Here is a 26097-nt window from a genome sequence, read left to right on the forward strand (position 1 = left end):
AAGCAGCACACTGAATACAAGAATCACCCCCATTACACTTCAGTAAGGGCACACTGGCATTTAGATAACAGCTCTGTGATGGATATACATCCTAACGCATCACATAAGGTTTCATTTTCATTTTAACTGGCCTTTTCAAGGGGGAAGAGGGAGACAAGACTGTTTGAGGACTGTTTAGGTCACATGGAGAAACAACTGAAGAAAGTTCTGGGAACCTTCCCAAAGCAGGCCTACTATCAGCCACAAGGACAGCATGAGGCAGCACAGCTTCCCAAACTGTCTCAGGGAGCACAAACGTGCTCCTAATAAGCTGACTTGAAAGCAGGTTGCAAGATAAGCACAGCATACAAAGAAATAGATTGCTTTTGGTTACACAGCATAGGCCCAAGCAGGCCTTGTTGAACTGCTCACCAACATATGGTTGAAATCCAGAGCAGGGCCAGTGCCTGGTTAATATTTTCATGCCCCTTGCCTAGAAGCTGGCATAGTTTTGCAGACAGCGTTACTGAAGAGCAGTCCTTTTGCTGAACACTTACACTGTTTATCAGGTAGACACCTCGACCCCTGGAAGAGGCAACGGGCTTCACTATCCATGGGCCTCGGTCCTTAGAATAGGTATCTGGTTAGAAGAAAACAGCAGAAGTCTGAAATATCTTCAGTTTTGCTTGTTTACAGAAGAGCAGGAATCAAGAATGCTGCCTACCATAAAGGCTTTGGAGAGCTTCACAAGGAGATCAAAGTCTACTTGTTTGATGTCCTATTTTACCCCCTGGGACTCACAGCAATTATTATGGCCCCTCCCTGAAGCCCTTCCTGCTGCTCCAATAGATCCAGTTCTCTGCCCTGTGCCTCCTTTTGGTACTTCTTAGTGCTCCCAGACATTAGTCAATGATATTGTGAAATTGATCATCAACAAAACTGTGCACACAAAAAAAGCTCAATTCTGGAGCCTTAAGCCCACATCAGTTTCTTGTAGGCATCGAGTAAACAGCAGAGTAGAAGCTGTATATATACAGAAACAATGTGGGCTTTTTCTACTGTCCTTCCAGCTTCCTCTAATTTTGTTGTTTTAACCATTGGCACAATCAACAGGCTAGGATATTAGAAGTAATTCCCTTCCCCCCCATCCAGTTATTTTGCTTTAGGTCTGGGCATCATCAGCCCAGACTTACTGCAGAAGTCCTGGTACTCCGTTGGGAGGATAAAGGTCTGAGGTAAGATATGGAACGTCTTGAATCCATGGGCCAACTGCATACGACTGACGTTCTTGTATAGTCTGTCCTTCCGTGTCAGTTCATATGACCTGAAGTCCCAAAACAAGAGACTGTATGTATTTTTTCCCCACATAAAAACACACCACATTACAGCAACCCTTCATCCTAGTTACTAAAGCACCTGAAGCCCTATCAGATGTCTAAACCCTAACCTGTAACTACTCTCCAGTTTTACTGTCTCTGTACTATGGCCGTACCAATACCCATCCTCACTTGTAGCACCTATTCCAATTCCCATTACAGACCAAAGCACAGCAAACTTACAATGTTTGTAAACTTTAGCAGGTGACACATCACTATCTCTAACTAAGAACCCAAAGCCCCAAATAAAGAAAATAATTGTATTTGGGCTACAGAGAAGCACTTAACTCACACACTATCTCCCCAAAACACCAAAGACTGTTTAGAATGAAGACGGCATGTAGCACAGGCCCAGTGCATTGGGACTTTACAGTATCATGTATACGCTACTTTTTTCTTTTTTTTTTTTTTTTAAAGCTATCTGTATTCATATTTTTGCAAACCATCACAAAGATGCTTAGAAAAACATGATATCAAGGCCTTACCTAGGGAAATGATTGACTTTCTGAATATCCGTAAGGGAACGCAGCAAGTAGGGCTTCAAGTGTGATCCTGTCCACATGAGATTATAATCGCTGCTATTAGGGTGCACCTAAAAAGCAACATAAAAACCCCACACAAAAGCATGGAACTAATGAAAAGCACCACTTACCCTACAGATCATGACCTTTTGTTTATGCGACCAAAGCAATCCTAGTTTAAGACAATCTCTCCTACCTATCTCTAATATTAGGACAACTCTAGCCAGGCTCCTGTTCTAAGCTACTGCACAGTAGTACTGGGAAATAACCATGTCATATTTTTCTAAACAAACTTGCTGTTTTGTTCTTTTTATAGACTGTTTAAACCCAATTTGTAAAGTGTTTCAGATTTCTCCAGGAAACTTGTCAGACCTTAACTTGTTATTCAAGTTATTCAGATGTTATTCATCTGAATGTTATTCAGATGTTATTCAGAAGAAAATCCACCATAGACACACATCTCTCAAACTGTCATTAGCTGCCCATAGGACATTTTTTAGAGCAAGACAGGTGCTAGAAGAGAAACGTGAAGCACTACATCAAATGCTTCTGTGAGCTTGCAAAGGCTAAGAAATTAAATCCTTCAGATCTTCCCATGGGTGTGAGATGACATTTTGAAAGAGAGAAGAGAAAAAACACATGACCTAATTTCAGCATCCGTTATTCCTTACTTTTGCAGGCTTAAGGCTAAAGGGTACTCCTTTGAGAGAGCAAAATCATGACATATTTCCTGTCTGACTGGCTGAGTATGCAAGAGAAAAAACAAAACAAAACAAAACAACTTACAGGGGTCCACAGCAACTTCTTCGTTCTAACTCTGCAGAGTGAAAAAAACCCACCAAAACAAACCAACCACAAAAAAAACCAAAAAACAAAACCCATAATAATAATCATCATCCCCTCCCAGACCAGTGCATAATCAGATCTGAAGCTCATTGTACTCACCTCATGGAATCCATGGGCAGTCAGAATGCTTCGAACCAGACGGCTGTCTGTTCGCACAATCTTATAGGATAAGTGGTAGCGCTCTGTTAAGAGGGCAAGAGACACAAAAATAAGAGTCTGCATCTAGAAGAATAAACTGAAGTTACCTCTGCTGCCAAAGACAAGAGCAGAACATGACAGGACTCACGACAGTACAGCTACACTTCATCCACAGCGGAGCACCCACACAGTAGTGGCACCTAACAGGCAAAAGATGGTAGGAAATGCCCGTCCATCTCCTGGGGCATTAACTCCAATGATGGCATTGAACTGACTTACATCAATCCTTAGGTATAATATTGCTGCATCACTGAACTTATCATATCAATATACAGCACAGGACATCCTAAAAAATGCCCAGATTATTTTTTATTTTAAACAGCTTTTTATATAGACTGCTTTATAACACTCCAAACGATTTCAGCTCTTTATTCAAGATTGGTATTCCTAGCTAAAAGTAGTCACGCCATATGCTCCTCACTGACATGGCTAGCTTATATGATTGCTTTTTAGATCTCGAAAACCCAAAATAAAACACCAAATTTTTATTCACATCTCAGGCATCTGTACTGATCTTCCAATAAATAACTGCAAAAAACAGTAGGAAATAAAGCAAATGGGACAAGGTAAGAAAAAAAAATCACTATCTAAGTCATAAAAACCAAAAGCAGTAAGCAGCACTGAAGGTGTAAGATAAACAGCAAGCAGCAAGACCAGAGGCCGGTTGTCATATGGAAGGATGTGGCAATCCATAAAAGTGTTCAAAGAAAGCAGAGGCAGAAATTGTAATGCTAGAATGAAGAATCACTTGGAAAAGGCACTTCACAAATCGGTTCAAACTGAGAACAGAAACATGAAAATTAGACTAAACCTCAGAAAATATGTTCTACCAGTAAAAATAACTCTAAAGAAAAGAGTAAGAAGCATCATAATCTGGGACTGGACAAAGCTCAGAAGTTTAACAATAGTACAGTTGTACTATTCAGCAGTAGACTTGTGAAACTATAAAAAGCCTCTACCTCCTGAGAAAAAGCAGAAGAGACACCACACTCCAGTTAGGATACAAGTTACTATTACCATCAGCTTCTGCCACCATTTAAGTATGTTTTTAACTCACATGAAAAGGATCAGGAGTTTCCACACACAAATCACCTTTTCCACCCCTTACCCCAATGAGCCAGAAGCATTTCTGCTTGGATAGGATATTAGAAATGAGGGCACCAATTACCTAAGAAAGGGAGAAGCAAGAGAAGAAAGAAGTGTCAGCATCTTCACAAAAAGCAGCTGAGTAGATTTTAGCTTTTCTCCAACTCAGCACATCCAGAATGAGCTCCCAGCTCTACATGCCCGCAAGCACTAACTCTCACAATCCAGAGTGACTGTTTATAACAGCTCTGCCTCTTATTTAGAGGCTTTCCTTTATATGACACTAGACAGGTTTGGTCTCCCAACTCAAGTGCTGCCAGAGCAGCAATCATTTTGCTTATGGCTTTACTCACAGTTGTGAGGCTGTAGACAAAGATTTGTTACTACAGCTTCCCGCTGTTCTTACCACTGTGGGGCTGACTGCTTTACTTCCCAGTGAAACCCTCTCAAAATTCACTGCAGTGACTGATTTTAAGTTCTTAGCTACAGAGTGGTGCATTTATATTCTGGTTGTAAGTTCTAGCACAGCCTCCAAGTCTGACTTGCAAGCAGACAGTCTCAACTCAAAACACATCAGGACCCAATGGAGGGACAAACAGACACTTGTCACAACCCAAAGCTGCGATAAACATTCACCAGCTGATCAAGTGTTTCTGAACATCTCTATTCAGAAACAAGAGAAGACTGTAATTTCCTTTCTACCATGTCCTCTTCCCCACCACAAAGAGAAGGGAACATTCAAGTAAGAGACTTCCACCTCATGCCTTCAGGCCAAAAGCTGACACGTAGCTGCACCCACCTCCAATTAGGCGGAGGTAGCTGTCGTTGGTCAGAATGGCTTCAGCGTGAAACACCAAGACAGGGATTCTCCTGCAGCCACCACCAGTCCACTTGATACACGGATGATCCCTGAAACGGCAAGACAGTCTGTATAAGCAACTGCCGAGCCTCACACACAGCAGTTACTTACAACGAGGACACACCAATTCTCCATGCTTGTCCACCTAGCCTGTGGGCAGGACACAGGTAAACACACTGTGGGAGAATAACGGAAGACTGGCAAGGAAGACTGCAAACATGCTCAAGTGATTTGAAGCTGGGGTGTAGCAAAATACAAGTATCTTTCTAATTGTTGTCTATCCTTATGGATTTGACTAGTAGAAAGTCTGTGTTCAGATGACATAGGCCTGCAATAGATGTAGGGACACCCTACTGAACACGCTTTAGACTTCCTGCCTTGCTGTGGGAAGATCAAAGCACAGGGGTAAACTACATCTGTGTGAATCCCTGAAACACAGGCACAAACAGCAGGTTTGGTGATCCTCTGGCAAGGACCGAGCTCCACGGTCTGCATCCCCACTTGTGTACCTCTGCCGAGGTGCTGCTTTGGGGATCCCCATGTTGGCAAGGCAGGAAAAAGAAATTTAGTCTTTGCATTTTAGCTGCTGTTTTGTGGTTGTTTCTGTGCCCTGCCTATGCTGACTCACACATAACGCTAGACACACTTGGTATTCAGCTATACAGGGAATCTTCCAGATCATCCTCTTTTTAGGTTGGTCTCGCCAGTCTAAGTCGGAGTTCCATTTAATTTGTATTTATTTTGCTGAGTGTAATTTGGGAAAAACCCCATGAGTTTTCACAGCTACAGTTCTCTGGATTTATAGCCTGAAAACAAAAATCTATGATTCAGAATAAACCATAATGGCCAACATCCACACAACCAGACCTTCCAACCCAGATTCCAGTCTCAAATTTAAGAACTGCAAATCAGTGCATGCCGCCTGGTTGTAATCCTGGACTCTGAAATGCACAAAAAGGCACTCATGCAGAGTTTGACAGATGAGAACAGGCTTGGCACAACACAACAGATAACTTGTGTGTTCTTCCTTTTTAATTTCTGCTAGATGCAGCGGAATGCAAGCCCAGAATTCAACAACGATGCCCCCAATCAGTCACTGAAGCTACAGGTTACATACACAATCACTCCTGTCCAAAACAGTACAACTACATTGGGAACTATCACCTCCTCAGAGGAATTAAGGACACAAAAACCATTAAGATCTGTTATATAAAATGCTAAGATCACAGAAAGAAAACCTGTTGACCTTCCTAAGCAAATAAAGCTCAGACTGCTTACTTCTCACTGTGCAAGGAAATGGATCCATGGAAAAGTTAACAGAAAACAGAGACGGAGGAGTTACATAGACACAACTCTATCTACACAGAGAAAAAGAAAGACAAAGATTGGCAGAGGTACACAGAAGCATTTGTCCATAAAATGTGCACAATCATTGTCTGCCAAAGGTTTGGAGAAACTACAAAAGACACTTAGAACACAAGAACAGAGATAAAAGGGCAACCTTCTGATGCTAGGACAAGTATTCTTAAGTGTAACCTTGGTCCTCTTACCCAAGTTATTACCATTACCACCCAGACAAATTAATTTTACAGCACTCCCACCATCTCTAAAGAAAAAAGCTTTAAAAAAAGAATGAGCTACTAGGGTGTAGTTAGCTGTTCAGGCTGGAAGGAACCTGAGAAGCTTCCAGAATTTACAGTACAGGCCAAAGCCTTATATAACAGGAAAATGAGCCGAGGCAACGGGAGTTTGTGTTAAGCCTGTCCTGAGGATTTGCAGTAAGGCTCAATCCTCCAGGTGACAGTCATTCATTCCTAGCATGACCCTTGGTCACATGATGCAGACACACTGTTACAAGTACATTCTAGGTGAAGTCATCCGGACCTTTCCATCCACAAGGCTCTGGCAAGTCTGAGCCAGCTACTTGGTATGAAGCAACATTCCTCTAAACATCAAAAAATTAAGATATGTTATATAAAATCCTATGATCACAGAAAGAAAACCATTACTGCAGTTTGCAGCTGGGCACTCAGTCACAATATGAACCCAAAAGAAAACAAACAGGACATACTAAAGCAAGTCCAGGCAAAACAGAAAAGAGATTCCACTCGGGGAAATTTTTTTTTTTTTCTTTAAAATTAATGGAGTGACCCCTTCACAAGCGCAGATAAGTTACTACACATAGACCGAACAAATGTTAGTAATAAGAAGTCCAGGAGTTCAGTTCTCACAAGACCGGTTTTTAAAAAGTTTTTAAAACACTGCACATCAGTCTACTGTACAGTCGATTTCCATTCTCTGCAGCAAAGTAAAACCTAAAACAAAACACTAAAGAAGCAAAAAGAAAGGATGCTCATATCCTTTGCTTTCTTAAACATCATCAGGAAAGTTCCCAGCTCAGGAACACAACCGAGAAAGACCAATGAAACTACGGACTTTAGAGGAGCCAAGGAAGAGCTGCACCTCCAACGCCGATAAATACAGTGGTCTTCTAGGCTACAAAGGCAGCTAGCCTGCTCACTGGCTCGAGGGCCAAACCAGCCATCTTCCACTTTATAGATAAGTGGAGAGTAAGGAATGCAACTGTCTTTTCAGACGAGTAAAAATCCTGCAAGAAACACAAGGAGATAGAAACAGTAGAGAAGTGAGGCTTTTCCTACTTACTCCAGTCCATTTAAAGCTTCCTCCTCCTCCGAGGACGAGCCAGTTTCCTCCAGGTCTCGAGCCATCCCAACTGACATCTCCTCTGAGAGCTTTCATACAGCCTGGCCACAGCAGCCTCTCCGACTCCTTCCTGCAGATTCAAGGGATCCTGCAAGGGCAGTTACCTGCGATAAGGATTAAAAGCACAGCTGAGCAGCGCAGCCGGAGAAACAGGGGAACCGAACTCCCAGCTCCTATCAATACTCATTTCCCACAGGACTATCCACAAGCTGTACATCGCCTCCCAGCCCGGGGAGCACAGGGAGAAGCATCACCTTCCAGCGGGCCATTCCCACAAGGCCGCGCCAGGCCCAGCCCCGGACCAACTCCTGCCTCTGCCCGGCGCCGAGCCTTCCACTCAGCCGGGCACTGCAAGGCCTCCACCGGCCCGGGTACAGCCCTCCGGCCCGGGCGCGCCCGCAGCACGGCCTACCCCGTGGCGGCCGGGCCCAGCGGCCTCAGGAAGAGAAAGAGCGGCGGAAAGCGCCGGAGAGGCCGCCAGCCAACCGCCCCTGGCACTAAGGCCGCAGCTCCACGTACCTGCTCCCGCATCGCCCGCCGCGGGCGGGACACGGCGGCCCGGCAGCCGCAGCCCCTCCCGCCGCTTCCCCGTTACTACAACAACCGGCGGGCGGCTGGCCCGCCTCGCCCGCGCACCCGCCCCGCCCCGCCCCGCCCCCCGCGCGGCGGCCTGGGCCTAGAGGCGGGACCGCCTCCCGGGCGCCCAGGGCTTCGATTGGCGGCGGAGGCCGTCGCGTCAGCGTGGCGCGTGGGTGCAGCGGCGCGCCGTGGCCAATGGGAGCGCTAGGCGGCGGGGCGTGCCGCGGGAGGCGGGCGCGGGAGGGGGCCGGTGGGGAGCGCGGCCCGTAATGGGCGGCGCCGGCGGCCCGGTTCTTGCGGGCGGGTTGTGCGGCGGCCGTGAGGATGAGCCGGTTCCTGAGCGTGCTGCGCAGCTGGCTGGTGATGGTGTCGGTGATCGCCGCCGGCAACACCCTGCAGAGCTTCCGCGACCACAGCTTCCTCTCGGAGAAGCTGTACACCGCCAGCCCCGGCCTCGGTAAGCGGGGCCTGGGGGCCGCCTGCCAGCCGCGGGGGCGTGCGCCTCCCTGGCGGGTCTGGGGGGCGGCCGGCGCGGCGGTGCGTGGTCTCTAAGTGCATCCCCCCTTCTCTGCGCAGTGAACGGGCTGCAGGCTCGAAACTTCGGCGTCTGGACGCTGCTGTCATCGGTGATCCGCTGCCTCTGCGCCATCGACATCCGCAACAGGACGTACGTACGGGAGCGCCGGCGGGAGCCTGCGGTTTGCGGGCCGGTGGCCCCCCGAGCGGCTAGCTCCGAGGGAGCGGGGGGGGCGCTGGGCTGGGCTGAAAGGTGCCCTGAGACCGCGTAAATAGGGGGGTGGGGGGTGGCCACTGCTGCACCCTCCTGCCTCTGCAAAGGGAGCCTGCGCACCGGCTCTTTGCTCTGGCAGAAATCGGGAGAACTGGGAACTTGGGGCACACATTTCAGAGCTCCAGCTTGGAAAGCATCTCGCTGCTCTGTTGACATGGCACTGCTGCTCCGTTGACGTGAAGCACCGGCTACTGCTGTGGCCTGACGGATAGGCAGTGCTTCTTTTCCTGTGACAGCTCAGGTAAAGGCTGTGGCAGGGTGAGGAGCCCCTTACAGTGGTCTCAGCCCGCTGCCTTCTCCCATACATGCTCCTCTGGGGCTGAAGACCATGCTCGAGGTGCAGCCTGATGCTGCGGTGGGGGGCACGCCATTTCTCCCTGTGGTAGCAAGTATTTACGAGGGGGATTTCCAGGCAGCCTGATTCTGGGTCTGTGAACACCTGTGTTGGAAGTTGCTAGAACTCACCCTTTTGTCAGTGCCTCCCCCAGCCCCACAGCAGAACTCAGTGTTCACCTAGCCTGCGTGTCCTTGGATTGTCTGGGCTTGTCTGTGGTAGGGAGGTACAGATACTTGATTTTATCTGTTTTTAGGAGGTGGTGGCAATGCCAGTTACCGTGAAGCCAGTTGTTTCTTGCATTTTTTATCTTGCATCTCTTGGACCTGCTCCCTTTGAACAGCTGTGGCCCCTAGAGAGTAGCAGAACACAGGTGGGAACATGTGCTGGGTGATGCAGCCTGGGGGCTGCCAATTCCTGTCACCCTAGTTCTTATCCAGGTCTCGCCCTCTTTTTGTGTGCGCACATGCTTCTCACTTCACCAGCACCCTACCCTTGCTCTCCCCTCTTCACCGGCTTCCAGGCCAAATAACGCCTGTGACTTTCAATGCACCACTGAACACGCTGCCAGTTCTCCTCTCAGCTGTCGCCCAGGGAGCTTTTGCACTCCACTAGGCAAGGGACGAAGTGCCCTCTGTGCTGCCACAGTGAGGACAGATGGGGCAGCAGCCGTGCTGGTGCACATGCTATGGGCTATATAACTGGCTTCTTTGTGCTCTCCAACAGCCTCTACTACATCACGCTCTTCACCTTCTTTTTGGCCCTTGTTCACTTCCTCTCCGAGGTCTTCATTTACCACACTGCAGCCTTGACAATTGGAATTATGGCACCCCTCATGGTAGCAAGTAAGTGGAACTCGCTCTGCATCCTCCCCCCACAAACTCCCCTTGGAGCTATGACCCATAGGAAAACTCTCCGTGGGGCTAAAAGCTAAGGGAAGGTGTGGTGGGAGGGAATGCCTCACCTCCTGTCTAGTATTTTCAACACAATTCATCCCCTGTCTCCACCACAGGTTTCTCTATCATGGGGATGTTGATTGGCCTGCAGTACCTGGAGGTAGAAGCACTGTCACAGAACAAGAAGAAAAACTGAAGCTGAGGGCCCTGTGTAGGTCAGCGTTGTCTCCTAACTTCACTGCCAAACTTCCACTAAAGCTCGGCTGAACTTCTCCAGGACACCAGTTCCACTGGTGGATCATTGTTGGGACTCTGTCAATTGTTCTTCATTACCAAGTGTTTTCTCTTGCCCAGGCAACATTGCAACTGACTGAGCTCAAAGACCAAGCCCCAGAGGAGTCTGTGTCAAAGCTTGTCAGGGGGCGGTTGGTGACTGCCTCCCCGGATGGCCAGCAATGTCTCAGGCGTGCCCAGTGCACTAAGGAATTTTCTCCCAGTATACCTGTGGGGAGGAGGTGTAGAGCTACCCGGGATCCACTGAACGCTTCAGAACGGAAAGAACGAACGCGTGCTGCCCTGGCGCTGCTGTGTAACTTGCATGTCTGTGTTCCTCAGGGGCCATTTCTAATAAATGACAGAAAACTGCAGGGTGCTTTGTTTTTCTGCTACACTACAGCAGGCAGATGTACAATCTCAGAGCAAACAGCAGTTTGTCCTGTACGTTGCAGGATCGATCATCTCTCTTTACAGCAAACTCACCTTTCCCTGACCTTCCTGCAAAGTTCCAGGTCTGAGAGCTCACATCATGCATGCACACAAACGGAGTTGTTGCAGCTCTTGCTTCCACAACATACTGGTGACAGTAACCTGCATGCAGCATCTGTGAGCAAGGACTGAGCTACCTTTGCAGTGAGCTATAACTACAGAAGACAGAGAAAACAGGAACAGGTTGCTGAGACCTAGATGAAACAATGCCCAAAGCAGATGGGCAGCACACAAAGGTAGGAAGGAACCAGCAGCATCTCCTAGCTGGGAACATGATGTAATGCAGAAGAGAGGAAAAACACGGAAAGAAAAGAGCACAACAGTAGCAGAGCAGAAAGATGATTTTTTTTCCCTTCTGCAAAACATTTCAGGCCATTCAAAAAGCCAGATGCAGACACTTGGAGCTATTTAATATGAATATATCAGGTTTCATTGTACAGTTCAAATATTTTTATTTTATATAAAACCTTGTATTGAAAAGCCATTTTAGACCCCCATCCTCAATCCCAAGCTATCACAGATAGGAATTGAATTTTTTAATGTGTCAAAAGACTGTTCAATTTCACCCAGAAAATGATTTGTAAAAAAATGGTGTGTCAGAGGACTACTTTTGTCCATTGCCACCTGGTTGTGGTTTTGGTGTCTGTCCCCTCAAATGACACACACATGATTTGAGGAGTACAAGGACACTTGCTGTATCCACCAGCAGAGGGATGCTAGAAAGGAAGAAGAAGGGATTTCAGGGTCTGTATTTGTGTTTAGAAGATAAACAGCAGCATACAGAGGGGCAGTGTCTATGAGACACAAATGCCAGTAAGAGGGCTTCTCCTGTTCTCTATTAAGCTTCCACAGTGGAGCCGATCTGGATTCCCATCATACTCAAACCCTGCTCTGTGGCTGTGAAGAACACCAGAGCCCTGGCCCAGTTATCTCAATATAACACTTCACAAAAAAATTTACGTAATATTGAAACACACAAAAGGCACTTCATCATTAAGGAGGAAAACACAGTCCTAAGCCCAGGGAGCTTGTGGTCTGACTCCTATTGCTGGTGTACCGAGGGGCTGGGCTTAGGCTGCAGCTTTGACATAAGCTAAAGAACTAGTCCATGCCTCTAGGCAGAAGGAAGCATATTGGTATCTCCCGATTACTCCTAATATATAGGAATATCAGGGCAACCTCAGTGAATTCTGAGCAGAGGTTTATCCAGAGACTAAGAGTGCTTCATCTGGGAAAGCCCCATAATAAAACCAGAGCTGGCAGTGGCAGATGCACTGCTTTGTACTTGCTGGTGATGTGCCGAGGCCTCTACCATCACGTGTGCAACAACAGAGCATCACGGGCACGAAGGCAGAAAGCCAGCTGAAAACTCTTCCAGGGCTGTTCACAGAGCAAGTGTGGTCCAGCTTCTGCATTTCATGTCACAGCTTGCCTGTGAGAGGAGACACAGCCACGTGCAGGGTGCCACCCTCATGCGCTCAAGGCTAGCCTGGAACTATGGCTTTTCCCAGCCTGTGCTCTTTCTCTTTTTCAAGTGTACATGGTGGGGTGGGGGGGGAAGCAGTGGATTTTCCCAACTTTTCCTCCCAAGCAGCGAAGTCTCCAAAACAGCAAGATGCAGAGGTAATAACTAAAGAGTGCAACTCTCTCCTTGTTTTGCTCTTTCACACCCTCCCTCCACAAGCAGTTCACTGGGCGCCTGTCCTGAGGCTGCCCCCTCTGCCATGGTGTGCATGTAACAGGACGGTGTAGGTAGCAAAGATGGGAATGAGGGGGCTTGCATCTCCCAGCTCTGCCGCCTCTCCATTTCATAGCTTTGATTCCTCAAGGACTATGGGATCAGTGTGTGCTTCTGGCATCACTTTCTGCAAGTCAGAGAGAGAAAAACAATATGGTTAGGATCCTGGCTAGCCAGACCCAGGCCTCAGAGAGACCAGCTGGTAATTTACAGCTCCTGCTAGTCTGCAGAAAAATCCCCAGACAAGAATCACCATCCTCAAGGAGTGCACCTGGTTCCCTTCTCCTCTAGACCATTCTAGACAAGGGCTGCTGGGCAGCAGGGCAGAGCAAGGGTCCCTCTTCCCTGAACCTACTTGCTGTAGTCCTCAGACCACAGTTAATTCACAGAAGCTGGGCCAGCCCAGCCAGGTATCAGCCCCACAGCCAGCTCACTGAAGATATTTCACTGTGACACAAGATCAGCCTCAAAGTGGTGAAGCTGCAGGGCCCGTTCCCTGGGCAAGGGAAAGAGCTGGGAGCTCCTCCGCCATGCCATGGGGCAGCGCAGTGTCCCTACAAGCACCAGAAAGAACCTGCATCCTGTGCACCCTCAGGAGGCTCAGCACAGCTACTAGCTCCTCTCTGTCCTTACTCTAGTATATCTGAGGGCCTCATCAACTCCCAGACAGATTGCTGGCTCTGCTCATCTCCAAGTCTTTTCATCACCACCCCCCATTCAGGGCTGGCACCCTCTGCCCTGCTTCTTCCCTGTCCCCAGCTTGGACTTAACGGCTGGGATAATTCCACACAGTGGTACAGATAAGGCCTTTTCCAAAGTTCATTACTCATATCTTAAAAAGCCCTAAGAAATAAGAGGCAAACATTCACTTATGAATAAGACAAACAAACTTATGCAGAAATTTTCTGCATAAATCCTATAGAAGAACTAGTCTGATGCCTTGAACCCTCCTACAATTTCTTCCCTTAAGATGGAGGAAGCTGTAGAGTCATTTCCCACACATTTCCCAGAGGAAAAGCAAAGACAACCGAAAACTCCTGCCCAGTTACCACCCTATCCTGGGCTGTATGGAACTGCCAAAACTTTTGCAATTCCAGTTCAGCCTTCTTGGGTGGAGCTTGATGAGCTCCTCTGCTGAGCCTTTCTGGGGTGTGTTAGGATTAAACCCGAAGCTTCTCCTTCCCCCAGGGGATTTTGGATAACGTCTCTTCAAGTTCTGGCTCTGCTTACAATGAGACACCCCAGTTGTCACCGATTCAGAAGACAGCATCATGCAGGCTTGCAAGGGTAAACACGGAGCCTCCCACAGCCTGGGTTCTGAGTTAACTCACTGTGGGGCAAGACTTGACATCTGAGGCAGGAGTCAGAGGTACACAGGACAGAGGTTCACATCCCCACTGCAGTTCAGGAGAAGTTCAGGCAACATGGAAGCAAGAGATAGGAAACAGTTTCATTTTGAGTAGCCTCTTAGACAAACTGCCGGTGAAAACGTTTTACAGAGGTCAGCAGCAAGATCCCAAAGCTGAGGAGTGAGGTCAGGAAAGCTTCAGAGAGATGCCTGGAAGCACAAGCCAGGAAACGCAGAGAGGGAACTCCTACCAGCAGGAGGGGTAGCAGCGTGCATGAAGTAGTGCCAGCGGGAGGAGTAAGAGGAAAGCTGTATTTAGGCTTGGGAAACCCCACCAGAATGCAGCATGGAAGCACTCTGGCAACTCTGAACAGGCTGCCCAAGGACCTCCGGGGTCTGAACAGCTGTCGCCTGCCGTGGAGCTACAGGAACAAAGGTGTAGGAAATCAGGCAGCCTGCAAGGCTCCACCACCTTGGGAAAGGAAGGCTGCTCTCACAGCCAGGAGTCATGGTACTGGAAAAGGGGATGCCGATGGCCTGCCCATGGCTTTGGAATAGGAGGGAAAGGTTGCTTGCCATACAGTAAGCACAGAAATGGAGCAGGGAAGTTTACGAAACAGAGGATGGCGTGCACACTTTCTGCTTGCTACACAAGATTCCAGCAGGGTTTTTTTTTATTGGCAGTATTTCACTAGAGAGTAAGCATGCTACAGCTTGCAAGGGACTCCAGTAAGCTCCTGAGGGCTGTTAGGGCTTGCCCTCATGCCCTAAGCCAGCCTCTAAATCACGCTGGCCTCGGGAGCAAAAAGCAACATGCTTTTGGGTATTGCACTGAGATCCGTCAGATTCGTCTTTACACCCAGGCAGATGTAAAACCAGCAAAAAAAGGTACTTGGCCCTGATCAAGTCCTGATTTATCCAGAATATGGTTTCAGGACACAGCAGAACTTCAGTCCTGTTTTAAACAAATCACTTACTGTGGCTGTACACCCAGAGCAGGTCCCTGGTCATCCAAATCATCCATTCACCAGTGCTCAGTTCTGCTGGTAGCATAATACTCCAGACAAAAGTTTTTAAATTTTATTACAATTCAAAAACTAGGTCAAAGTCTGAAACCACTTTGTTCCTTACTCTCTGCTATCAAGAATAGGTTCTTCGCAGAAACACACACACAAAAAACTTCAGTTTATCTACCACTGTATAAGAGCAGCACAGAGTAGTCTCAGGTGCCTTCAACACATTAATCACATTTGCAGGTTTCAAAGAGGCCTAGCAAAGCCAAATTTGAACAAAAAGACAGTCCTGCCACTTTGAAATCTTGCACTCTGTATGATAGCTGCTTTCTTAAAAACCTACACAAGCTTATAAGTATTTCCAAGATGCTGCCTAAGACTCTTCTTGAACGACAATACAGGAAGGTTTGCACAGACTGGAAACCAGGAGCAGATGAGCACAGGCTGAGCACAGCATATTTGTCAGCGTCACATGCATGCTGAATCAACTGACAGACTAGGAAACCTAAAGGCACAATGTTGGAAGGGCTTCAGATGTACTTACAACAAAGGCAACCCACAAAGAGACTCATTATCGTGTAAAACGGGCATTTGATCCAAGCGTCTAGAGATGCAGAAAGCTAACCCTGCTGGCACTCTGGGAACTGAGGCAGACACAAGTGGGAGGATTGCTGGAACCACACTACAGCTTTCTTAATAGAGGACAAGGTGTCCGCGATGCCGTTAGGCTAATTTAGTTCCCACTACAAGTTCCACTAATTGCAACATCTGTTTGATTATAATCATAAGCAGATAAGGGCACTGATAGAAGACAAACTGCTCGTAAACACAAGGTAGGTCCTGCAGGAAGAAGGGAAAACATCCTGCAGTGTGGACACAGTAGCCAAGAGCTCTGACAGGTGCCTGTTGAGAGGCTGTGATTCCTGGACAGAAAGTCCAGGCTGATAAATGCTGATTCTTGCCACTGAAGCTACTGGCTTTATGTATGGCTTTGCTCTTCTCCCTGCAAAGTCAACAGCTCAGCCAAATTCTAGGCTTTCCATTTTGTCACTGGAAGTCACTACCAGGTGAAAATGGAAGCCCTTTCCCTGTGAGATCAACATGTGGGTTTTTCCCTCGTGTGTTCTTTAATACACTGGGAAATCAGGCTGTTCCACAGTCCTACTCTCCACCAAAGCCACTCAACAGCTGAGCATCCAGCTAAAGATTTTGACAGTTTTCCAATCAGATCTTTTCTGCTTCTTCACCAGGAAGAATCACACCTTGTAGATCAATGCTCTGGATGATGAGCCCCCAGAGGAAACAGTAAGCCAGCTGCCTACCTCTACCGTGGGAGTGCACCTCCACTGGGTCAAGACAGGGGAAGACCCACTGTCATCAACTCCACAGCACTGCATCCTCTGGAAGCTCACATCTGACTCTGCATGTCAGCATTGTCCTTGCAGCAGCCACAGAATCACAGAATGGTTTCAGCTGGAAAAGACCTTTAAGATCACCCAGTCCAACCATTAACACAGCACTGCCAAGGCCACCTCCAGGGATGGTGACACAACCACCTCCCTGGGCAGCCTGTCCCAATGCCTGACCACCCTTTCAGTGAAGATTTTTCCTAATACCCAATCTGAACCTCCTCTGGTGCAACTTGGGGCTGTTTCCTCTTGTCCTGTCACTTGTTACTTGGGAGAAGAGACGACCCCCACCTAACTGCAACCTCCTTTCAGGCAGCTGTAGAGAGTGACAAGATCCCCCCACAGCCTCCTGCTCTCCAGGCTACACGACGCCAGTTCCCTCAGCCGCCCCTCACAGGACTTGTGCCCCAGCCCCTTCCCCAGCCCCGCTGCCCGTCTCTGGACACGCTCTGGCACCTCAATGTCCCTCTTGCAGTGAGGGGCCCAAAACCAAACACAGGATTCAAGGTGCAGCCTCACCAGTGCCGAGCACAGGGCGCCGAGCACTGCCCTGGTCCTGCTGGCCACACTGTTTCAAGCACAAGCCAGGACGCTGTTGGCCGCCTTGGCCACCTGGGCACACTGCTGGCTCCTGTTCAGTGGCTGTTGACCAGCACCCCCAGGTCCTTTCCCCCAGGCAGCTTTCCAGCCGCTCTGCCCCAGCCTGTAGCACTGTGTGGGGTTGCTGTGACCCCAGCGCAGGACCTGGCACTGAGCCTTGTTACACCTCATACAGTTGGCATCAGCCCATCGGTCCAGCCCGCCCAGAGCCCCCTGCAGAGCCTTCCTGCCCTCCAGCAGGCAACTCGGTGTCATCTGCAAACTTGCTGAGGGTACACTGGATCCCCTCACCCAGATCGTTGATAAAGATATTGAACAGAACTGGCCCCAACACTGAGCCCTGGGAAACACCACTTGTGACTGGCTGTCCCACAAGCCTTTGGGCCTGGCCACACAGCCACTTTTTTACCCAGTGAATGGTATGCCTGTCCAAGCCATGAGCAGCCAGTTTCTCCAGAAGAATGCCATGGGAAACTGTGTCAAAGGTGTTACAAAAGTCTAGGTAGACAACATCCACAGCCTTTCCCTCATCCGTTAAGCAGATCACCTTGTCACAGAAAGAGATTGGGTTTGCCAAGCAGGACCTGCCTTTCATAAACCCTGGCTGGTTGTCCTGGACAAGCTGTGTGATGGCATTCAAGATGATCTGCTCCATAACCTTCCCAGCACCAAAGTCAGGCTGACAGGCCTGTAGCTCCCTGGATCCTCCTTCCAGCCCTTCTTGCACGTTTGCTGACTTCCAGTCAACTGGGGCCTCCCCAGTTAGCCAGGACTGGTAATAAATTTGATTGCAAGTGGCTTGGTGAGCTCTTCTGCCAGCTCCCTCAGTGCCCTTGGGTGGATCCCATCCAGCCCCTTGGCCTTGTGTGTGTCTAAGTGGTGCAGCAGGTTGCTAACAGTTTCCCCTTGGATTATGGGAGCTTCATTCTGCTCCCTGTCCCTGTCTTCCAGCTCAGGGGGCTGGGTATCCAGCAAACAACTGGTCTTACTGTTAATGCCTTCTTTGCCTGAGTCTTTATCCTTTGTCCTCATCCTTTGCCACTAGATTTCCACCCCCCACCCCCCCCCCCCATGTCTGATAAAGGATGGAGATCCTCCCTAGCCCCTCCTTTTGTATCAATGAATTTATAGAAACATTTTTTTATTGCTTTTACAGCAGTAGCCAGATTAAGTTCTAGTTGGGCTTTGGCCCTTCAAATTTCACGACATTGTTGTAGTCCTCCTGAGTTGCCTGCCCCTTCTTCCAAAGGTCATAAATTCACCTTTTTACCTTGAGTTCCAGCCAATGCTCTCTGTTCAGCCAGGCTGGCTTTCTTCCCCACCAGCTCCTCTTTCAGCACGTGAGGATGTCCTGCTCCTGCGCCTTTCAGATTTCCTTCTTGAAGCCTTCCTGGACCCCTTGGCCCTTCAGGACTGCCTCCCCAGGGACTCTGTCAGCCAATCTCCTAAACAGGCCAAAGCCTGCCCTCTGGAAGTCCAAGGCGACATTTCTGCTGACCCCCTCCTCCAGGAATCAAAAACTCTTATCATTTTGTGATCGCCGGGCCCAAGACAGCCTCCAACCACCAAATCACCCACAGGTCCTCCTCTGTTCACAAAAAGCAGGTCCAGCCGGGCACCTTCCCTAGTCGGTCCCTCACCAGCTGTGCCAAGAATTTATCTTCCACACACTCCAGGAACCTCCTAGACTGTTTCTTCTCTCTGTACGGTATTTCCAGCAGACATCTGTTAAGTTGAAGTCCCCCGTGAGAACAAGGGCTGGTGACTGTGAGACTTCTCCCAGCTGCTTATTGAGTATTTCATCTGTCTCTTCTTCCCAGTTGGGTAGTCTACAGCAGACTGCCACCATGATATCTGCCTGGTTGGCCTTCCTCCTGATTCTCACCCATAAACATTCAACCCTAATGTCACCATCATTGAGCTCTCGACAATAAAAACACTTCCTGACATACAGGGCTACGCCACCATCTCTCCTTCCTCACCTATCCCTTCTGAAGAGTTTATAGCCATCCACTGCAACATTCCAGTTGTACAAGTCATCCCACCACGTTTCTTTGATGGCAACTATACCATAGTTTTCCTGCTGCACAAGGGTTTCCAGCTCCTCCTGTTTGTTGCTCGTGCCACATGCACTGGTGTAGACATTCACTTGGGCTATCTATCCCACCACCTTCATGGGGGGAGAAGCCCTAACTCCTACACAACCATTCTCAGGTGTTTCCACTGTTTCTAACACATCAATAACCCTTTGTGTCTCTGCTGCTGTGCGGATCTCCATCCTCTACCCCCACTGAAATGGCAGACCAAAGGACCTTGCTACCACACTGTCCCTCAAACATGGGGGCCGCACACCAAGGTTTACCTCTAGCAAGCCTGGTTTCATCCCTTTCCCCCTTCAAATCTAGTTTAAAGCTCTTTCAGTGAACCCTGCTAATGCCTGTGCAAAGATAGCTTTCCTACTTTGAGACAGGTACACCCCACCTGTTGCCAGCAGGCCTGGTGTCATGGAAACCAATCCATGACCAAAAGAACCAAAATTCTACCCGTGACACCAGGCTCGGAGCCAGGTATTGATCCGCTGGCTCTTTCTGTTTCTTCACCCATCATTCCCTGCAACTGGAAGGACAGAGGAGAACACTGCTTGTGCTCCTGATCCCTTAACCAGCCATCCCAAGGCCCTCAAGTCTCTTGATTGCCCTCAGACTTCTTGTTGCAACTTCGTCACTGCCTACCTGAAAAATCAGTAATGGGTAATAATCTGAGGGCCATACAAGGGCAGGAAGGTTTTTTTTCACATCTTTAACCTAGGCCTCAGGGAGGCAGCAGATTTCCCCAAGAATGGGCTTTCTGTTCCCTTCAGAAGGGACTCTCCTGTTACAACGACCTTTTTTTCTTTATGGAAGCAGTTTTGACACAGAGCATACGCAGCAATATGCCTGAGCCTCGCAGTGTCTATTTTGCAACTGGGATGTCAGTGGTAACACTGGCAACTGTACCAAACTAGGTCTGCTAACAAACGTGATGACATAAACTTCAGCCATCAAAAAAATTCCAGCATACCCCAAGCAGGCTCGCCCAGCTCATGCAGCTACATCTTCTCAACTACTAACTCCCAAATCAAAACCACACGTGTACCCTGCTAAAATTGCCACAGACTGCAGCACGGAGACAGCTTCAGAAGCATTCAGCCTGGAGTCGGATCTTTCCCTGCCCATGGGACTTTTCCTCACATTTGCACAAAAGGGCCGCAGCTTCACGCTCCCTGTAACACACGCTCTAGTCTTAGCAGTGTTAACGCTGTTTTTGCCAACAGACTCACTCTGCTTTTTCCTGTTAGTCCTGTTGGCTGTGGCCCTAAGTGATACACACACTCAATGAACACCTTGACAAGCAAAGGGTAATGTAGTTAACTTGGCAGATTAGCCAGTGAGTGCAAAGCAGAAGGCAGTGAGTAATAAAGCGTTACACCCTGAGCAACAGCTGAGAAAATGTCAAGTGCCATTGAGATTCACAGATCAGCAAGCACAGAGCTTTACGATTTTCAGGTATTCTTATACCAAAAGGCACCAACCCAATGACTCTGTTATTACTAGATGTTTTTAAACTTCCTTCTTGAAGCTGGCCATGCGCCCTGGCTGTAATCAAAGCCAGACTCTTCTATAGGGCTCCTGGTATCACTCCAGCTATGAATCTGGACTGTAAAAGTAATGTCAGAGAAGAGTCTCCAAACACCTGTAACTCCTCTCCTCAGTAACTCCCTGACAATTCCGTTCTCCATCTGCTCCAGCGCCAGGCTTTGGCTTTGCCTTGCTGCACCTAATTGAATCCCTATGGCCCTGTCTGACATAAGTCTGGTGGGATCTCCACTCTGTTCTTGAAAGCTGTCTTGTCTTTCCTCTCAGATGGGCATCTGAGAAGGTCAGAAAGATTCTCAGTACTCTACAGCCATTGCTGTCACCCCAGAAGTGCCATTGGCTTGGTGCCTGCGCCACCTGTGAGTGTTCAGAGAAGCAGATTAGTGCGATTTTCCTACCTTTGTGTATGAGCTAGTGAGCAGGAATGGGAATTGATGGGGTTAGGGTTACAAGCTACAGTCCCGTAATCCGTGAGCTGATTGCTGCCTTGGAGTCTCTGTAACAACAGCCAGAAGTCACCATCCCAGAAAAGATGGAGGCAAGTAGGGAGGGAAATAAGAGGAACAGGCAAAGGAAGAAACCAGTAGTCACCCAAGCATGTGAGGCAGCTGTGCCATGCAGAAAAGCTCCAGTACCTGACTCTATCAGAGCTCTTCACGAAGGCAGCACATAATGCCCAAGCCCAGCTGGCTGCTCCCCTGATTGCATTAGCACAGGACATCAGGTTCAGCCCACCTTCAGCTGGCTGAGCACCCGGGGTTGTTTGTTGAGCTTGAGAAGTACCCAGGTGAGTTCAGCCACATGGAGGCCATGTTTGGGGGAGCGATGGGGTGTCCCTTATGCCCTCCTCAGAGAATGTATCAAAACGGACTAGTCTTTACCCCTGCTCAGCTTAGCTAAGTGTGTTCCAGTTACCCCCATTGACACCAGGATTCTGGGAGAGCAGCTGTCTTTAACTTGGTCCTGTAGAACATGATGCTCACCACTGCTAAAATCAGCCAAAGCTGTAAGCCTCAGAGCAGAAAAAAAAGCAGGAGTTCTTTTTAAGTTATGACAATGAGGGGAGCCTCCTTTACCCAAACTGAATACATTGTACAGCCTTTCCCCACCCACCCCCTCCCCTTCCCCCATCTAGTCTGGAATTATATATGCAAGAACTACTCAAGGCAGCATCAATTCCCTTTACTTCTCCTACCCTCTGCATCTGTGCTCAGACAGTTCAGTAAAAATAAATAAAAAATAAAAGCAAAATAAAAATAAAAACCCCCATATATTTTGTAATTGAAAATCCACCTTCCTGGGCAGCTGTTGGAGCAGAGCTGCTTCTTGGACCTTCTGGTCTCTCTCCAGATTGGACTGGTTAGATTATCTGGAGGAAGGCAGCACTGTCTTCTGAAAAGAACTGACTCGAGCCAGCAGAGAACCGAGCTTATGCACTTTGCTAGTCATGGTCACTGATGGCTTCATGAACCTTGAGTGGATGTCTCTGCTAACATCCTAGAAGAGGAGCCCAGAGCAATAAGGAAGAGAGCCTCAACAACCATGCCCTTTCCCTGCAGGGAGAGGTTCTAAGAGTATCCACTGCAACTAGTTTACCAGAGGCCCTCTCCCACATGCAAACAGCTGCATTTATCGCACAGCGTGCCACAGGGACATCACACCCCAAGCTCTGGTGTGCACATATGCACTAGCAGCCTTGTCGGCAGCACTGCACAGTGTGGGGAGCCAGGCTGCTCAAGCCCTCATTTGGGCTTTGCCACCTAGCTTCCTCCAGGTCCATACACTGAACCCCACTTGGCGGCTGAGGACAGAGAATAAGAGGAACAACCCGCCTCCCTAGGGGCCTGGAAGAATAGTTACCCAGCTCTAAACAAGGGCAAAGCACTGGAGGGCTCAGTGCATTATCAGGGGAGAGAAGCAAGCACAGCACTGCCGTACGTCTGTCCCTAGTCAAGACAAAGATGTGTGAAGCCCTGCGGACTCCCAAAGGACCAGAGCTTACAGATTCTGCATGACGTTAACAGAAAGCAAACAAAGGCCCTGGTGGCTGGCAGAGCTGGGACTACAGCCACCTGTCTGAAATGCCAACAAGGAGCTTCCCCACAGGCTGGGCAAGAAGTAGTGGGATAAGAGGGCCACAGCTGCAATCATAACGGAAAGGGCCAGCCCTGTTCCTAGAAAGGAGAGAGGCTGGGTGTTGTCCTGAGCTAATATCAGGGGCACGGCAGGGATTCAAGGCAGGGTTTACTCACCGTCTGTTCATTATCCAAATTGGCCTGCTGTCTTCGGAGATCAGCCTTAATGAATGCTGGGACAGAGGGAGGAACAGATATGTGAAGTCAGTTAAGTCACAGTGCAGAGCCCAAATCAATTTCACCAGGACTCAAAGGGGCAGCAGAAGCCCCAGAGGAGGTAGGAACACATTGTGGTGAGCAAGGGAAACCACTCTCCTGGATGAGGCAGACAGCACTTCTGAAACAGGCAGGACAGACTCCTTATATACCTCCAGCATGTAGAAGGTGTGTCTTTGAGACCTCGGCCAGCAGCCAGAGCAAGAAGTGTTAGATGTTCTTTGTAACACAGACTAGATGCTTGAAGAAGCACAGCAGCATTGCTATGGGACTACTGTGTGGGTCCTGCCCTCTCCTGCAGGTACCACTATGCACAAAAGACCGCCAATTCATATGCCAAACCCAAAGGGAAGAGTCACAGCAGAGGAACAATTTAATTTGTTGATTTTTGAATAAATTGAAAATTTTAATTACCTGTCATAATGGTCCCCAGGAACAGGAAGGAACAAAGAAGGAGGTTTCCTTCACTCGGCCCAAAGTGATCCATGATTTGCCCTTGGCCAATGGTGAAGGCAATACCAAAAATCTACAAACAAAGGCAATGTCAAGCTGTACTGTTATTATAAAGCAGCCTGAACAACTTCCCAGCTTTACCAAAGTATCAGAGCCATTCAGGCAGGCCAAGCAGTTGGCCTAGCGAGGCTAAAGGGTGGTTATAACCACATCCAGAGGCACCTCCTTGCAGCTGATAGGAAGACATGTGACCCTTAAGGCTGGAATCCCATCTCTCAGTGGAGAAAAGCCAGGTCCCAGAGTGTTAGGAGCAACGTTGGAAAAGGCAAGGATGACTAGCATCCCGATAGATTTTCCTAAGCAGAAACTGAATGGGTGCCAGTAGAGAAATGCCATGAGGAACATCATTCAAAAAGCCAGGTCCCGGGGTGCATAGACCTGCAGTACATTACAATAGTCATGCACAAGACATAGGAGTTCAAGCCTGGGAACTATAGGCAGAGAGATTAAATCATAAAGAGGCAAGCAAAGGGAAAACACCTACCTGTGCTGAGACATTAAGGAGCCCTGATGATGTTCCTTCCGATTCTGGGTATGTCAACTCTGCAGCAAACTCAAAGCCCAGGGGAAGGTATCCTGTCATGAAAAACCTGTAAAGAAACACGGAGAAAGGAAGACTCAGCAACTGTCTGAAGGAAGACTGAAGAGGCACAGTATAGCCCATATCCTTTTTGGGATGCTTCTCTGACTGCACAGGATGTGTCCCCTAGCATTGTCATAATCTGGGCAGTGGTCTGACTCCCTCACCATGGCACCCTCTCCTACCCAGAAATACTTTTGCCCACAGCCTCAAGGCACAGAGCCAGGCCAGCAGGGAGCTGCTGATTGCTGCAAGAACAAGGCATTAAAAGCAGCATCTTCCACAAGTAACTCTAAGGGGCATCAGCCCCAGCATGGTCAAACAGCCACCCAGGCCCACATGCTTTTTAGTCCTGCCCATTGGTCATCTCTGGGGCTTTGGTACCACTTGCCTTCCCAAATGCTTTCACTTGATTACCTGGAACATTTAGGGCAGCCGCAGCTGAGCAGGGCCATACTAATGTCCCTGACTAATGAAACACAAGAGGGAGATGGGAAGAGCAGGTCATTTTGTCCTTAAACCATGCAGGAGCCACACACAGGTTACAGCTCTCCCCAATCCTTCCTGCACCATGACCTCTACCTCCCTGCTCACCCCCTAGCAGCTCGCATGTAGAGGAAAGCAGCCTGCATGTGAACTTACCCCAGTATGCCTGCAGTCACAAAGACCACCCAGAGGTGTCCTAAGCTCAGAGTGAAGGTGTAGACTATCATTCCCATGAAAGACATGATATAGACAACTAGCGTTGTCTGTCTGCAAGGAAAAGCAGAGTCAGGGTTTTATTTAATCCAGTCCTCCTTTTTGCCCACAAATCTTGGTATAGTTTGCAGCACATGGTTTAAAGAAAAATAAAAATTAAAAAAAGCGGCACAGTGCTCTGACACCCTTACCCCAGACAGAGGAACTGGACTGACAGAGAGCACAGAAAGGCCTGCACACACAGCAGGGCAACAGGAGAAGCAGGAACAGGACCTAGGAGTTTTAACATCCCTACCTCATGACCGGGGCCTTTGCTCCCTGTGGGGTCAGGGCATCACATCTATAAGGAGGCACCTATGAGGCAGCCAAGAAGCTGAGATCCTACCATGGGCTGCATGTCCCTGGTCACATACTGTACATACCTCTTGAGGGGGAGAACAAGAGCCAAATAAAGAGATCACTAATCTTTCTTGGGCACTCTCTGTACTATAACCAGTTGAACACACTTACTTATAAGCAGGAGCCAAGGGGATTGAGCACTTCCAAGCAGGAAAGCAAAGGGAAGAAGTGCCAATGTTTCAGTGCTATCCAAAACACCTTTCATTGCTGCTCCTTTCTGTGTTTAAACTGCCTACTGTACTTAGAGAGGTGATTTGCAAGCCATGTTGCTCTCGCAGCCTCACACCCAAGCCACAGGAGCGTTGAGCAGGGCTAGTGCCAGTTCCATGGCCAACAGGAGCTGAGCCACGAGCTCTTGTCTCTGGGCAGAGGGGACAAAGAAATCCCATGCCCAGAAATCATGCCAGGCAAATCCTGGGAACTGACAGACCTGCAGTCTGGCCACAGTGAGGAACGTCAGTCAGCTCAGTACTGTGCAACACATGCAGCAGCCCAGGCCAACATTACCAGAACTGAAAAGTTAGCAGTTGTCATCCCTGAGTAGATGCCAAGAGAACTCTTGCCACATAGGAAGGAAGGAAAAGGTAAACACTTTACCTGACTGAAATTCCACCAGGATCTAAAAAGCAGAACAGTTACCAGAGCTGACAAAACTTTTTGGCCATCATCTTTTAGGAAGAAGTTAAATGTATAACCACAAGCTATTTGTGTACTTTCTACCGTATTTAATCTTAATCCATTAAAGAATGTGTTTCGTATCAGTTCCTAGAATGCTACTAAAGCAGCTAGACCTCAAACTTTTAACTTTGTTTCCTCCTTTTTAATGCAAGTGGCCACTGTCAAAAATCCAACCCCAAAC

The 26097-nt window shown here is 48.5% G+C and overlaps 3 protein-coding genes across 15 annotated transcripts in view; 1 reads left to right on the plus strand and 2 right to left on the minus strand.

The window, feature by feature from the left end:
- The window catches only part of TTLL5 (tubulin tyrosine ligase like 5), a 133183-nt gene extending 124942 nt beyond the window's left edge, over positions 1-8241 (minus strand). For 7 of the 9 annotated variants that reach the window (XR_008747481.1, XR_008747482.1, XM_055806050.1 and 4 more), the window contains exons 1-7: positions 8109-8241; positions 7530-7693; positions 4806-4915; positions 2822-2904; positions 1841-1947; positions 1173-1303; positions 537-619 (exon numbers count right to left, since the gene is read on the minus strand). Coding sequence is in view for 7 of the 9 variants with exons in the window: in XM_055806050.1 (XP_055662025.1) it covers positions 537-619; positions 1173-1303; positions 1841-1947; positions 2822-2904; positions 4806-4915; positions 7530-7606 (591 nt within the window). In the remaining 2 variants the exon portion in view is untranslated. Of the gene's footprint in view, positions 1-536; positions 620-1172; positions 1304-1840; positions 1948-2821; positions 2905-4012; positions 4089-4805; positions 4916-7529; positions 7694-8108 lie in introns of those variants that run through there. The other 2 variants (XM_055806044.1, XM_027795965.2) reach the window with 2 other exon arrangements.
- A 168-nt stretch (positions 8242-8409) lies between these two features.
- On the plus strand, positions 8410-10835 carry ERG28 (ergosterol biosynthesis 28 homolog). Its single transcript, XM_055793661.1, has 4 exons — positions 8410-8625; positions 8745-8835; positions 10019-10137; positions 10305-10835. Exons 1-4 carry the CDS (start codon positions 8493-8495, stop codon positions 10382-10384), a joined length of 423 nt encoding a protein of 140 aa, XP_055649636.1. The 5' UTR covers positions 8410-8492; the 3' UTR covers positions 10385-10835.
- A 545-nt stretch (positions 10836-11380) lies between these two features.
- The window catches only part of FLVCR2 (FLVCR heme transporter 2), a 41503-nt gene continuing 26786 nt past the window's right edge, over positions 11381-26097 (minus strand). The window contains exons 6-12 of one of the 5 annotated variants that reach the window (XM_055799267.1): positions 24783-24893; positions 24045-24150; positions 23462-23573; positions 22949-23004; positions 21095-21192; positions 14023-14088; positions 11381-12818 (exon numbers count right to left, since the gene is read on the minus strand). In XM_055799267.1, coding sequence (XP_055655242.1) covers positions 14055-14088; positions 21095-21192; positions 22949-23004; positions 23462-23573; positions 24045-24150; positions 24783-24893 — 517 coding nt within the window. In that variant the 3' untranslated portion in view covers positions 11381-12818; positions 14023-14054. The other 4 variants (XM_055799283.1, XM_027795962.2, XM_013304467.3 and 1 more) reach the window with 4 other exon arrangements.

This window comes from Falco peregrinus, chromosome 1 (genome assembly GCF_023634155.1).
Source record: "Falco peregrinus isolate bFalPer1 chromosome 1, bFalPer1.pri, whole genome shotgun sequence".
Taxonomy (NCBI): domain Eukaryota; kingdom Metazoa; phylum Chordata; class Aves; order Falconiformes; family Falconidae; genus Falco; species Falco peregrinus.